The sequence below is a fragment of the Centropristis striata genome, chromosome 16 (assembly GCF_030273125.1).
Source record: "Centropristis striata isolate RG_2023a ecotype Rhode Island chromosome 16, C.striata_1.0, whole genome shotgun sequence".
In the NCBI taxonomy this organism is placed as follows: Eukaryota; Metazoa; Chordata; class Actinopteri; order Perciformes; family Serranidae; genus Centropristis; species Centropristis striata.
In genome coordinates this window covers 26,445,094-26,458,733 of record NC_081532.1, presented here as the reverse complement: position 1 = coordinate 26,458,733, position 13,640 = coordinate 26,445,094, and the positions used below count along the sequence as shown (strand labels likewise).

Sequence of the window (13,640 nt, the reverse complement as noted above, 5' to 3'; positions counted from 1 at the left end):
GAAATATAAATTACTGGCATTTAGGGCAATAATGTAAGTTAGCACAACAAAGGAAGCCAGTTGTCTGCTCAGAAACAAGTTAGTGAGTTGTTGTTACTTATATCTTTAAGTTGGGGTTCACAACAAGGGACAATAGTTCTGCTAACTCTTATTTCTTTGTTGTGAAATTTGATCATTAGCGAAAGCTAGCGGCTAACTGATGCCACTGGCTAACTGATGCTAGCGGCTAACTGAAGCTAGCAGCTAACTGACGTGAGCGGCTAACTGATGCTGGCGGCGCTGCTTGTTACAGCTACAAGAGTAGCCATTAGCGTATCAATGCTAACTCAAAATTGTGGTCACAACATTAGCTGACATTTCATAGCGGCTTTACAATCGTGCCAGAGAAATTCAGAGTTGGGCAAACACAAAAACAAAACTTAAAATATTTAGTTTAATTGTCCAACTTAAAATTTTATCGAAGTTTGTTGCCTTGAAATTTTGAGTTCACCCAACTTTTCTTTTTTTGCTGTGTACATGACTGAACTGTAATAATCAACAGAGAGAAGACCTGAGACAGGAAGTGGTGGAGGAAGTATTCAGATTAACCAAAAGTAAAAAAATCACACTGTAAAAACACTCTGATACAAATAAAACTCCTGCATTAAAATAATACTTGATCCTAAAATGTACTTAACCCATAAGAACCCAGACCCAGTTATCCTTAAAGGAACATTATGGGGGATATACAACAAACCAAGTGGACCACATAGAACACATTTCTGATGTTTTTTCAAAAATACTACCTCTAAATGTCAATATACAATATATTGGGCGTTATGTTTATGATATTTCTTATTTTAAAATAAAAAACATTTCTGCTTACAGAAAAACAAATTTGCCTTTTTCTTTGCATCTCCACAACATTTATCAAAATTGTGACATTAATAGTGCTGTTTAACAATAAATTAATTTTCAGATTTGTACTTTTTTAAGTAACAAAATAATAATAAATCAATAATAAATAAAAACAAATAACCATTTGCCTTTTTGTTTGCATCTCCATAACATATATCAAAATTGTGACTTTAATTTGTTCAGGAAATATGGTCAGAACAAGTTAAATGCAATACAGGACAGACTATTAACGGATTAGAATTGTTAAATGGGTTTAAACTTAGCCTGGTAACAAAAAATAAGCTTGCTGAAATTAGCTACTTTTTCACATTTCTGCTTCCAGTCACCGCCATATTTTGGAGAAGTCTTGCTTAGGGATTTGATGAGTTAAGGTGAAGCATAAAGCTGAATATGGGAGATTATAGAAGATTTAAAGTGTTTGTTACACGGGTGTCACCATGGGTTCTTATGGGTTAAAGCATTGAAAGCAGAAGTACCCATTACCCTGTGACAGTTATGCCATTATACATTCAATTATTATCACTCATGCATTAATGTTGGGCAGGATTTTACGGTTGTAATTGGTGGAGGTGGAGCTCATTTTGAACTAATTACTAATGATTATTTTCATCATAGATTAATCTGCTGCTTATTTTCTCCATTAATCGCCTGATTGTTTCTTTTGTAAATTGTAAATATTCTCAAAATAGTGAGAAATGGTGTCACGATTACCCAGAGCCCAAAGTGACTGTGTGATAATGTTGTTTTTGTGCAGCAAACCATAACATTATTACGAATACATTACAGAATTAACACTATTAAAAGGAAAAGCAGCAAATCTTCACATTTTAGGAGCTGGAACCTAGAATTAAAAATAGTTTCCAATGAACCTGTTGTCTATTGAATTAAGTCAGTAGTCATACTGTATGTTTTGTGTGCAAAACTCTTGTATAGTATTAGTAAAGTAACTAAAACTGTCAGATTAATGTAGTGGTGTACAATAGTTCTGTCTGAAATGTAGTGGATTAGAAGTAGAAAGTGTCATGAGAAAAAAACTAAAGGAAAGTGAAATTTGTAGAAAACCCTCCTTTTAAAATTGACCCATTTCAAAGTTTAAAATCTAAAAAAAAAAGAATGTTTAAAATGTAAAATAAATTGTTTTAAAAATCAATGTCATGTAAAACCATTGTATTTATATGTAGGTATTTCCAACGTACATAAAAAAAGTTTTAACATAATGTTTTTATGAAAAACAAGTGAAATATCCTCATTGAACCATCATCTGTGAGAGGTTAATTACACCATTGCACTAGATATTGATAGAAATGGAGTTATTAATAAAATATAAACAATGTTTATTGGAAATTTTTTAGTTTCTGACACTTTTGGAAAATTAAACATGCCTTGGGTTATTGTTGTTCCTGAAAAAATGAACATAACTGGAAGTTGATTACTTGAGTAAATGTACTTAGTTACATTACACCACTGATATACGTTATGAAAAATGATGCTTTTCTTACCGAGTTCCTGCTCGGAGACTCGGAGCCACTGGCCCTCTTGGCCTTCTGTGCCAGCGACGTCCCAAACCTCAAGGCCTCGTACACAGGGTCCACCTTATTGCCACAAGCTGTAGAAACACCAGGATAAAAGCAGATGGCAAACAAATGTTAAGCTTTCATGAAAGCCATGTGGTAATTTACAGTACCATAAAACCAGGTGGGTGACTCTTATAAAACAGCTCAAGTGGAAAAGTGGTTCTGAAAGAGCAGCGTCTACACCACAGAAGAAGTGGAATTATGATTTAAGCTGCTCACCGATGGGCATCACTTCTTTAATGCAGCCATACTGTTCCTGGATCAGTAATGGAGAGCTGTAGTACCGCCGAAAGCCTTTTGGCTGAAAGACAGAGAGGGGACAGACATTAGAGACAGATCAATATGCAGCACAGAACTCTGTGGAGTCTGATGTTTCTGAGCACAGCTGACAGATAAAAGCTCCCACATCACTGTTTAGGATTTCTTAAATTAAGATTATTAAATCTACACTCTAAGAAAAGATTCAGGAAGTTAGTATGACTTAAAAACATGAGCTTTTTCAGCATAAAAAAATACAATATGTTATATGTCCATTGTTTTATTAAGTTGATAACTTATTTCAAGAAGTTGATCAAAATTAAAATTGAAGAAAGATGTCTTGACTCAGAAATATATTGATTTTGGATAAGCATTTCTGCCTTCACTTAACAGGGAAAAGTATTAAGGTAATGAAACTTAATATTGTATTACAATATGTCTGACTTGATCTTGTTTTAAGAGTTAATTTCTTACTTTAAGCGTACAACATGCTTATTTCTAGATTTAATAATAAAGAAATAATCTTGAAAAGAAATCTTGTCAAGTGAAATTATCTGTCCATGCAGCAAGATCATTTCCCTTAGATTTTGTGTTTTTATCTTGTTTTTAGACATCCTTTTTTGCAGTGCACATGAATAGAAAATATGGTCATGAAGTCTCAATTTATCTGCCTGTCTGTCTTGTTCCTGTCTCAGAAGGCCCTCAAACATTTATCATCTATATATCTATTTCCTGCTACGTCCTAACCAATCAATACTTCCTCATCACTTCTGAATCCTTCTTAAATTAAGAAGAAAGATTGAAATTCTCCTCAATCCCTCAAGTCATCTGCAGCACTCTGGGTATTGATTAATGTACATATATTTAGCTTTTTGTCATTTTTTTCTCTGTTTTTCATTTCAGGAGGACATAAATAAACATTCATGCATTTCAGTTTTTTTTACTGGATGTGAGGATCGACATCCAATAAGTTATTCTTTGTTTACATCTCGTGTATTCAAGTGGTGGCAGGTGGTGAAATCTGCATCACTAATCAGTTGTGATTAATTCTTAGTTTGACACTTCTGATGATGAGACAGCTAAAATAAGTAACCCTTGACCTCTTCAGGCCCGTCTCCAGGAGTCAGATTTTCGGGGGGAGCAAGCTCGTTAAAGAATCTGGTTAATTTGATTACACATGCCCTGCGAGGTATATGTGTACTGAAAACCCTTTTGATAAGGACCAATTCAAAGTATCACTGCATTACAAGTAAAGGAGTGAGAATATGGATCTATCCATCCATCCATCCATCCATCTATCTATCTATATGTATACGCATCTAGCCTACGCTGTTGTAGTTTATGTTTTTGGTTTTTTTTTTCGGTTTGAAAAGAAGAATTAATAAAATGAAATTACAAACTAAAGACACAACTCGCTGCCGCTGTGAGTGACTTCATTAACTCCCCTGCTGCAGTGACAGCAGTGATTGTAGATACAGTTGGGTTTCGGGGAAATTTGGGGTAAAGTCATGTAAGCCTTTCTTATGGGTCTTTAATTCTCAATACGCATGTTTGTATCCATCATGGTGACAACAGATCCAATTAAATCAAAGCATGTTATAGGAAAGTTGTGCAACAGAAGCCTCTATTATGTGTTTGCACACTAAGGGAAGATATCCTCCTGAAACATCTGTGCATGAATAAAGAATCTAATTAGAGAGCTGTCCTCTTCATGATTTTCAGCACTGATCCACACATAAGACTTATTTATACATATATTTATACATTCCCGTCCATCTGTCATGGTAAATTCTTTGTTATCTGGGAAATATAATAAGCCAATAAAAAACTGTGGCGTCAAAACACAGTAAAAAAAGAAATTAAATCCATTAAAACCAGTATTTTGATCCCACAGCCATTACAGCAAAAACTTGTGCAGTCTATTGTATTAATTCATTTGTTTTTCTATTTTTCACCAGATTGAGCAATTTTATCATTTACATGCAAATACAGGCAATTCTGCTGGTTTCACTGTGGCTATTGCTGATGTGTTATAGAAGAATAAAAACGCATTAAAATCAATGTAATCATTGACATATGAAAGGAAATAAAAAATCGCCTAGATCCCCCTAGAAAATGATTCATAATTTTCATTCCACCTAAAATCGGTGGTTAAAATTCAAAAAAAAAAAAAAAAGGAAGGAAAAAAAGGAAGGAAGAATATTTGGTATTTGGTAGATCTGGACAGATGTTGGTTAGAATAAATAATAATAATAATAATAATGATAATAATAATAATAATAATAATAATAATAATAATAATAATAATAATGAAATTCAAATAGCGCCTTTCATGAAACCCAAGGATGCTTTATAACAGTAGTTCTCAACCTTTTTGAGTCGCGACCCCCAATTTAACATGCATGTTGTCCGTGACCCCCGCTCACTGAACACAATCTCACACGCACAGTTCAGATCACCCAAAAAAGAAACAAAATGACCAAAAAAAGTAAACAAAATGACCAAAAAAGACACAAATTGACCACAAAATGATTAAAAAAAAAGACACAAAATGATCAAAAAAAGACACAAAATGACCAAGAAAAAGACACAAAATTACCAAAAAAGACACAAAATGACCAAAAAAAGAAACAAAATGACCAAAAAAAGACACAAAATGACTAAAAAAAGACACAAAATGGCCAAAATAAGGAAACAAAATGACCACAAAAAGACCCCAAGGTTGAGAATAGCTGCTTTATAATACAATACAATACAATACAATACAATACAGTTAAATTACTAAAAAATGGGGCACTGATGGCGGTTTAGGGGGTTAAGTGAGTCCAAATGCCTTTGCTGCTTGAGAAGTTTTTTGAAAATGTCTCAGGAGGCAGGATTTAGGGTTTCATTCGGGAGAGAGATCTAGAGGGTGGGGGCTGTGAAGCTGAAGGCCCGAGCCCCTAAAAATGTTTTTAGTTAGGTGCAGGGAGATGATGAGCAGAGCTGTGTCAGAAGATTTAACTCAGTGAATGTGAGAAAGTGTGTAGCTTTTGTTAGCAAAGTGACCAAAATATTGTACACATTATGTGTTTGACTCTCAGTGAGAATCAAGATTTCACACGAAAACACATAAAAACTAATTCTTTAGTCATTGAGAAACCCCAAAACATCCATGCTATTGGCTGATTGTTGCCAAAGCTGAAGGAAAAGTAACGTTATGTAACCACAGAGGCCTGCCTGTTAAATGCCACATTTTTTTAAAACTACATTTGTTATGAATTCATTGTCACTGTTTCAGTAATTACTGAAACCTGAAGAAGTGGTGATACACTGGTTTCGTGGTTTACAGACATTCGGAGCATGAGGTAACTTGATTTTTCTGCTAAACTGTTCTCAAGCCAAGAGAAACAAGCATGGTTGCAGAAGTGTCCAAGTTTAGAGTAAGTCGAATTTAGAGCTGTACTCCACTGGGGAAACTTCCCTTTTTATGCTTGACCCCTCAACCTCATTTTCCACTCCTGAGAGCCGATCATATCTTCGAGCCTCATCCTTCAGGCATCTAGTGGAAAGACGTCACAACGGGGAAAGAGAGAAGCTGCCTGTGCTGTTAGTAATGCTTCCATATCGTCTCCATATGCACTTTATTCTCAACATGATTGACTTAGCCTATTCCAAACTTCCTCAACTAATTCTGGCCAAGTATTCTCAGGGGCCGTGTAGCCAGATCCTGTACAGGGAACAAGGTAAGAAAAGGTAGGAAATCACACATAATGTGACCTGACAGTTTTACAGTCTCTTTCTCTTCAGTGTGGGATGTGTGCGAATGACTAAAGAGTCCCACTTCAGTCCTGACTGCCAGTTTGCTGGACTGCTATGAGCGTTTCTTGGCGCTGGCTCTCGCTGGTGTAACCGAACTCTCCCCACTAAAAACTCTTTCTCCTCCCTGAAAAGGCCAATTGGGTCCATTATAACGCAGGTTCACAGATGAAGAGCTGCAATGATGATTGTGAATCACATTATAGCCCACAAGGTCAATGACCATCACCTAAAATCGAGGACAAGCCCCCATAAAGTGTGTTTCTGTGAGGGAACACGATATTCAACGATATAACAAGGCTTCATCTCTCAGACTGTGAATTTTAAGTTACATTACGGGTCATTACCTCTGACATGTGAGGTAATAACACTGAAAAGCTGACTTACTGACTGTGCCAACTGTTAAATAAATTCCCTACTCAATGAGACAGTTTTTCTCTAGTTTTTTATGTTGACACGTAAGAACATTTTTACATCGACAAATCAACTCCAGGTCAACTATTCGCCTCTGTTATGGCTCCTATTTACATTTACATTTACATTTAGTCATTTCACAGACGCTTTTATCCAAAGTGAGTTAAAGGAAAAAAGAGGAACAATCAAGGTCTAGTGCAATAAGAGCCATTAGTGCATCAATAAGTGCTAGTGACAATTCTTTAAGGAGTAGAATTATCATGTGGTGCTAGGAGAGAAGATGCTCTCTGAGGAGCTGAAGGTCTTCAGGAGGTTTTTAAAGGTAGGAACTGGTAGTGGTTCCACCAATGGGCGACAAGAAATGCAAAGAGTCTGGATTGTCTTGGACCAACGGGGGGCAGAGCCAGGCGCCGTTCATTGGAAGAGCGCAGCGGTTGTGAGGTAGCATATGTCTGAATCAGGGCGTTCAGGTAGGTAGGAGCTAGCCTGGGTATACCCAGACTGCCTTGCGCGCTCTAATTTCATTTCGAACCTCCAGGCAGTCTGGCAACCAGAGAGGTTTCTTAGCCCTGTTTTAGGGATCCAATCACAGAGCGGGGAGGGACGGCAAGACGATGACGCGTACTACTCGGCAGACGGAAGCTTGTAGTTTTCTTACGGATCCAACATGGCTGCTGCAGACGCAAAACTCTCTTTAGCTGTAGATGGTGTTTTAAATAGTTTAGAGCGAAAGTTAAAAGGTGAAAGGTCTCTCGGCGGCTCCGCTGTCCCCCGGCTCGTAGCGAGATCACCGGCGTTACGGTAGCGGGACTATTAGCTAATAGCGGAGCCGCCGAGAGCGGGGCTATTATTAAATAATCTTGCAGAAAGCGAGACCTGGAGTAGCAAAGCAGCAAGCAACACTCTCTCACAGACACACACACAACAAACATCAATTTCTGTCGCTCTACTACGTCATCTGGTATAACTGATACGATTGGCTAAGAGCTACCAACAGACGCTTTGATAGACATTCTAAGCGCCCAATAAACGGCTCCGAAGGATCGTAAACCACACCTCCTCTACGGAGAAATGAACGGTTTCCAGACTAATCTCATTTGTGATTAGTCTGGTGTTAGCCAGGCTAGGCAGCATTAGAGATTTGAATTTGATGCTGCAACAGGTAGCCAGTGGAGCTCAATGAGCAGCGGGGTGACATGTGACCTTTTTGGCTGGTTGTAGACCAGGAGCACCGCCGCGTTCGCAATCATCTGAAGTGGTTTTATTGTGCAGGCTGGACGGCCCGTCAGGAGGCGTTGCAGTAGTCGAGTTTTGAGATGACGGCAGCTTGTGTCAAGAGTTGAGTGGCATGTTGAGTTAAGTAAGGTCTGATTTTTATGATGTTGTAAAGTGCAAAGCGGCATGACCGGGTAACTGAGGCGACATAACTGGAAAAGGTGAGTTGGGCATCAATCATCAGCCCTAAGGTTTAACAGGGAGGACCAGCAGTTTTGAAAGGTTCAGCTATTTAGACCTCATTAGCAGAGAAACAACACAGGGAAGTAAACTGCTGAAATAAAAGAAGCACAGAGGTTTTATATTCCTGTGACTGAGCTGTCTTCTTTAATTATTATCACCATGTAAACCATCTCTCTCCAGATTTTCACGAAATAGGGAAATCAGCATATCTTAAGGTTGACCAATGTTGTTCAACTAGGTTTATGAAAGGGTTAATAAGCCTTAATATTTGATGGATTCATTCCTTCAAACAGAGTAGATCATACAAAGTGTCTCTCAGCAACATCTGATTGAAACAATGTTTATATAGCTGTTTTAAAGCACATAAACAGGAGTTATACTATAACTGGTAGCAGCAACAGGGTATTGTGGCCAAAGTATTATTAATTCAGTATTATTATCATCAATTAATACTGCCAATTTCTCAGACTTTGTGTTACTGAAAAGTTTTCACAGTCTCATTGCCTCAGCTAGTGATATAACAGCTGAAATTGAACAAATAATAATGTGACAATTATTCCAAATAGTGTTTATTTCTTCATTTTTGGATGATTTAACACCTACCTGTTTAGTTTGGGTAAAATTTACTCAGGTTTGTTTAACGGTTACTACAGTTCGTTTGGGCTGGACTAAAAAAAAACCCTGTTCAGACCAAATAACTGAACCAGGACTGCTGGAAAAGGGGGGTCAGGTCCAAATTAACCAACCTGGTATGTGATTTTAGCTTGTTATCTAAAGTTAAACTACCGATTAATCCATCTGCTGATCATGAAGTCTGTCCTGGAAGAACATTTTTGATCTGTATAGGCCTGTGAATATAACCTATGTGCAAATCATTTGGTAACCATGGAAACGTGCATGTCAGTGCAGGTATTTTCCTTGATTAAAAGGTCAAAAGCTGTTAAAACTTCTGTGCCTGACTAAGTGTACTTTGTCTGTCCATTAAGTCATTAAGAATCATTAGCGTATGAGACACCTCCTTCCACCTCATCTCTACCTGTAATAACATGCTGTCAATTTGCAGACTAATAATAATACTTATCATTTATTTCTTCTTGAGCTCTTTGTGACACTTAAGAATTTAATTATACACAGAAGAAACATTAAAGTGTCGCATAAACTTCTGTCGGTCACCAGCATTTGATTTCCCCACATTGGTCCTGATTAAGGATTATGGGTTTTTAGAAGAAACCTGAAGAAACAACTGGAGAATCTATAACCTCAACGATCAATTAATCGATTAATCGCTATGTTTTTATACATACTCCAGTATGTATAAAAATGCATGCATGGGCAAAATAAAAGATCAATATACAGTAATGTGCAAAAGCCTGTTTGATAACAGATGCTTTTATTTTGAAGGGACAAAAAGAGACTTCCTGTTGATCGTAAAACTAACTAATGAGGTGATACTGTAAAGAAAACGTCAAGGAGTTCAATGTTTTATGTTTTATCCCCTGAAGAGGCATGAGGTTAGTTTTCACAGTAATCTTCATATTTAAATGTGTTTTGTGTTTAAATGAGTTTTGGATAAAATTAAACTCAGTAATTCATGCTGACAAGGTTTGATACAGTAAACTAGTTTTGCTCAAATTAATACTCGTGTATTTCTGTGTGTTTTATAATTGTTATTCCAACTTTCAGTTTGTAAACTGTAGCTTTATCCAACTTAATTCTCAGCTCATTGGCTTATTGACGTACGGCTGCAGAACTGAACGATTAAACTTAAAATAAAAAATACACAGATTGATTAAAAATTCCATGTGATTGACAAAATTCTTGACGACCATCATAATTAAAAATTCCCATCCCTGGTCCTGATGATGCAGGATGACAATTGCCAGAATCAGTCTGTATCACTTCCTGTTTACTCCTCTTGGTTGGTTTATTGTCAGTGTGAAGAGGAACCAGAGCAGAACTAAAATGCAACAATGTCTCTTTTTTGTCCCTTGGAGCAGACCAAATTAACCAAACTACGAGTGTGAAAGAACCCCCTAATTTAACTAACAACAAAGGATTGACTTGCATAAAAAGAGACATGAAGGCTGAGACTGTGAAATGTCAAACACATCATAACACTGTTACATGTGACATCTTTAATAGCGGTTATGAAGCTGCCTCGGGGCGACTCTATTGATCCTGATTTAATGGTGTATATTGACAGCAGCCCGGCAGAACTTAGCGGAGGTGAGGAGGGGGGTCAGCATTTTTGTAAATAGTGAGCTGCATTGCTATTATCTAACACACAGACAGACAGAGCGATGATATAACGATGATGAGGACGATGACGAGGATGGTCACAGATGTACCAGCACACTCACACATAAAGTGTGATTTCTGAATAAGCACATTCTGGTGGGAAACGGTCAGACAGCCAAATGTCTGTTTTGGTTTCTTTCATAATGACATCAGGAATTAAAAGCTCAGAATCCCCCAAAGTGCTGACAGCAGAGAGACAAGCGTACTGTCTAGAACAGGGATGGGCAACTTAAATGCTGCAGGGGGCCACAATTTTCATCAACACTACCACAGGGACACATATAGGAGCGTGCACTTAACCAGATATGATGAAACTGCAATTTTAAATATGTTTACAGTGCAGTAACTTAACATATTTCATGTTGAAATGCATGTACACTGCAAAAAAGGTGTGTCTAAAAACAAGATAAAAACACTAAATCTGAGGGAAATGATCTTGCTGCATGGATAGATCATTTCACTTGACAAGATTTCTTGAATTAAGATTATTAAATCTAGAAATAAGCATGTTGAACACTTAAAATAAGAAATTAACTCTTAAAACAAGAAAAATGATCTAACACTTCTAAATCTAAGTTTGTTTTATCTTAAGAACCAAATAATTTGCAGTGTATAACAGTATAAATAGGAATACAAAAGTTTTGAAGCAAATAAAAAATAACCACTTTCTGTGATTTCTTTTCTTTTTTTCAGTACAAGAACAGCAGAACAACATTAATTGCAAGAAGTCATTTTGTGCATTTTTACCCTGCACTTTTAAGATTTCATGCTCAAGTGCATGTAGTTGTACTGAGGGCCACTTCAAGTGAGGGTGCAGGCCGTATGTGGGCCCCGGGCCTCCAGTTGCAACATGGTCTCACAGGAATCTGTGAAATAGCCACGGATTCACTTAACTCAAAATCCGTGGAATAGCCACGGAATCACTCAAATTTCCGTGAAACTGACCCGGATTTCACTACAATGTAAGTTAATGACAGCCATATCCCGTGGCTATTCCAACATACAAAGTGATTACGTACATTCACTGAGTGAATATTTAGAAAATAAAACATATATTTCTCGCTAGAAATGTGATCAAAATCCATTTTTATGCAGAAACTAAGTCAAAATATTGATTTTTTTTTTCACTAAAAATGAGAGAACTGTCCGCCATGTTTTTTGTTCTGACCGCCGGAACCTTAAAAGTTACGTGACTTGGAACAAACCAATAGGAAAAAATATCCATGGAATAGCCACGGGATATGACTGTCATTAACTTGCATTGTAGCATAATCCGTGTCAGTTTCACGGAAATTTGAGTGATTCCGTGGCTATTCCACGGATTTTGAGTTAAGCAAATCTGTGGCTATTTCACAGATTCCTGTGAGACCAGGTTCCCAGTTGCCCATCCCTTGTCACCATCCATTCCTCTGCTGCTCTGCCAGTAATTTTCCACTCTCCTCCCCTCTGCTCACTCTCCCTGCTGGCCACGCCCTTCTCATCAGCCAACTCTGTTCACCTGTGCACTCAGGTGCTCCTCATCAGCATCCAGCCACTATTTAAGCTACACCAGCCCAGCACTACAGCGCCAGATTGTCTTTGTAGTATGCAGAACTTTCCAGCGCTTTTCCTCGGCTTGATTTCCCGGTTCCGACCCTGCTTGTTCCTGACCCAGAATCTTCGTCTCTGCCCTGGTTATCTGACTGCCTTCCGTCCCCGACTCCGAACACTGCCTGTGAGTTCCTGGTGTTATTTTGTCTGCTTCTGTTGCCACTCCGGCTTCTCCGTGGAGGATTACTCTTCGGCCAGCTTTTGCTTTGGACTTCTGGACTGCAGCTCTGTCTATAGACTTGTCAAGAAATACTGTGTTCCTGCCTGCTGCCTAGTGCAGTCATCTGTTGTTCACTGTTGCAGTAAAATAAAGAACATAAAAATCACAGTAGGACTGTACTGCGTTTGGGTCTTCCTGATTTGTGACATCCCTGGTCTAGAACATGTCTGGTGTTATTCTGTGTATGCATCTCACCAGTTTGCCCATGCAGCGCTGCTGTCCCACTCCGTTCTCACATTTGTGGTGGAGGCTCATCTTGCAGGCTTTGCAGCGGAGGCCGTGCTTGGCCGTGTTTCCTGCCAGGAACACCACGTGCTTGGCTGTCGTACCTGATACACATGCAGAAAAGAGGCAACAGGTTCAGAGCTGTCACATCCGGAACAGGACTCAAATGTTCCTAATTGAACAGCAAATTAAAATAACACACAATAAAGGCAGAGGAAATGGAAAATACAGTCTCATTCATTTATTCGTTGTCTTTACACGTTTATTCCTAAGCTAGAGTTCCTGGAGTCTTTCCCAGCATGCACTGGAGAAAACCTGCGAGGTGACATGTGGAACATTTTAACAGGGATAAATTTAGCAAAAGCAACACATGATGTGTACGGCTGCAAAACCATTTTAGCCAAACTGGCTGTATGTGAGCCAACGCCATCTCCACCATGAGATTCAAACTGCTGCCTGTGTGCAGCTCACCCTCACTTATTAACCCTCTGGAGTCCATCTATTTATTGAAAACACATGTTTTATTTACAGTAATAACTTTATTTATATATAATATGTAGACAAGCTGAGAAAGCCAGTTGAAAGTGCAATCATAGGAGCTTTTACAGTGTGACATTTATGTTTCTAGACCATTTTTAAAATGTGAATTTTCTTTCTACAATGAAAACTAGGTAACGCTTTATAATAAGGTCCTTAATAACCATTAATTAACAAGTAATAAGGCATTGTTCTCGCTTTAGATCCGGTAGTTGCAAAAATCCTAGTTAACTTTTAGTTAACTTATAATAGATGAGCAATAAAGTATATTTTAATATCAATAAGCAAACAAAATAAGATTAATAAAGGCATGGCAAAGACATAATGGGTGGGTCATGGGTGTTTGTAATGCCATTATTAACACTTATATA

The 13,640-nt window shown here is 37.8% G+C and overlaps 1 protein-coding gene across 1 annotated transcript in view; it reads right to left on the bottom strand.

Annotated features, from left to right (window-relative positions):
• The window catches only part of stac (SH3 and cysteine rich domain), a 70,516-nt gene that overhangs the window by 35,812 nt on the left and 21,064 nt on the right, over positions 1-13,640 (bottom strand). Inside the window, exons 3-5 of the mRNA XM_059353010.1 lie at positions 12,703-12,836; positions 2,691-2,772; positions 2,397-2,503 (exon numbers count right to left, since the gene is read on the bottom strand). Of these exons, the coding sequence (XP_059208993.1) occupies positions 2,397-2,503; positions 2,691-2,772; positions 12,703-12,836 (323 nt within the window). The remainder of the gene's footprint in view (positions 1-2,396; positions 2,504-2,690; positions 2,773-12,702; positions 12,837-13,640) is intronic.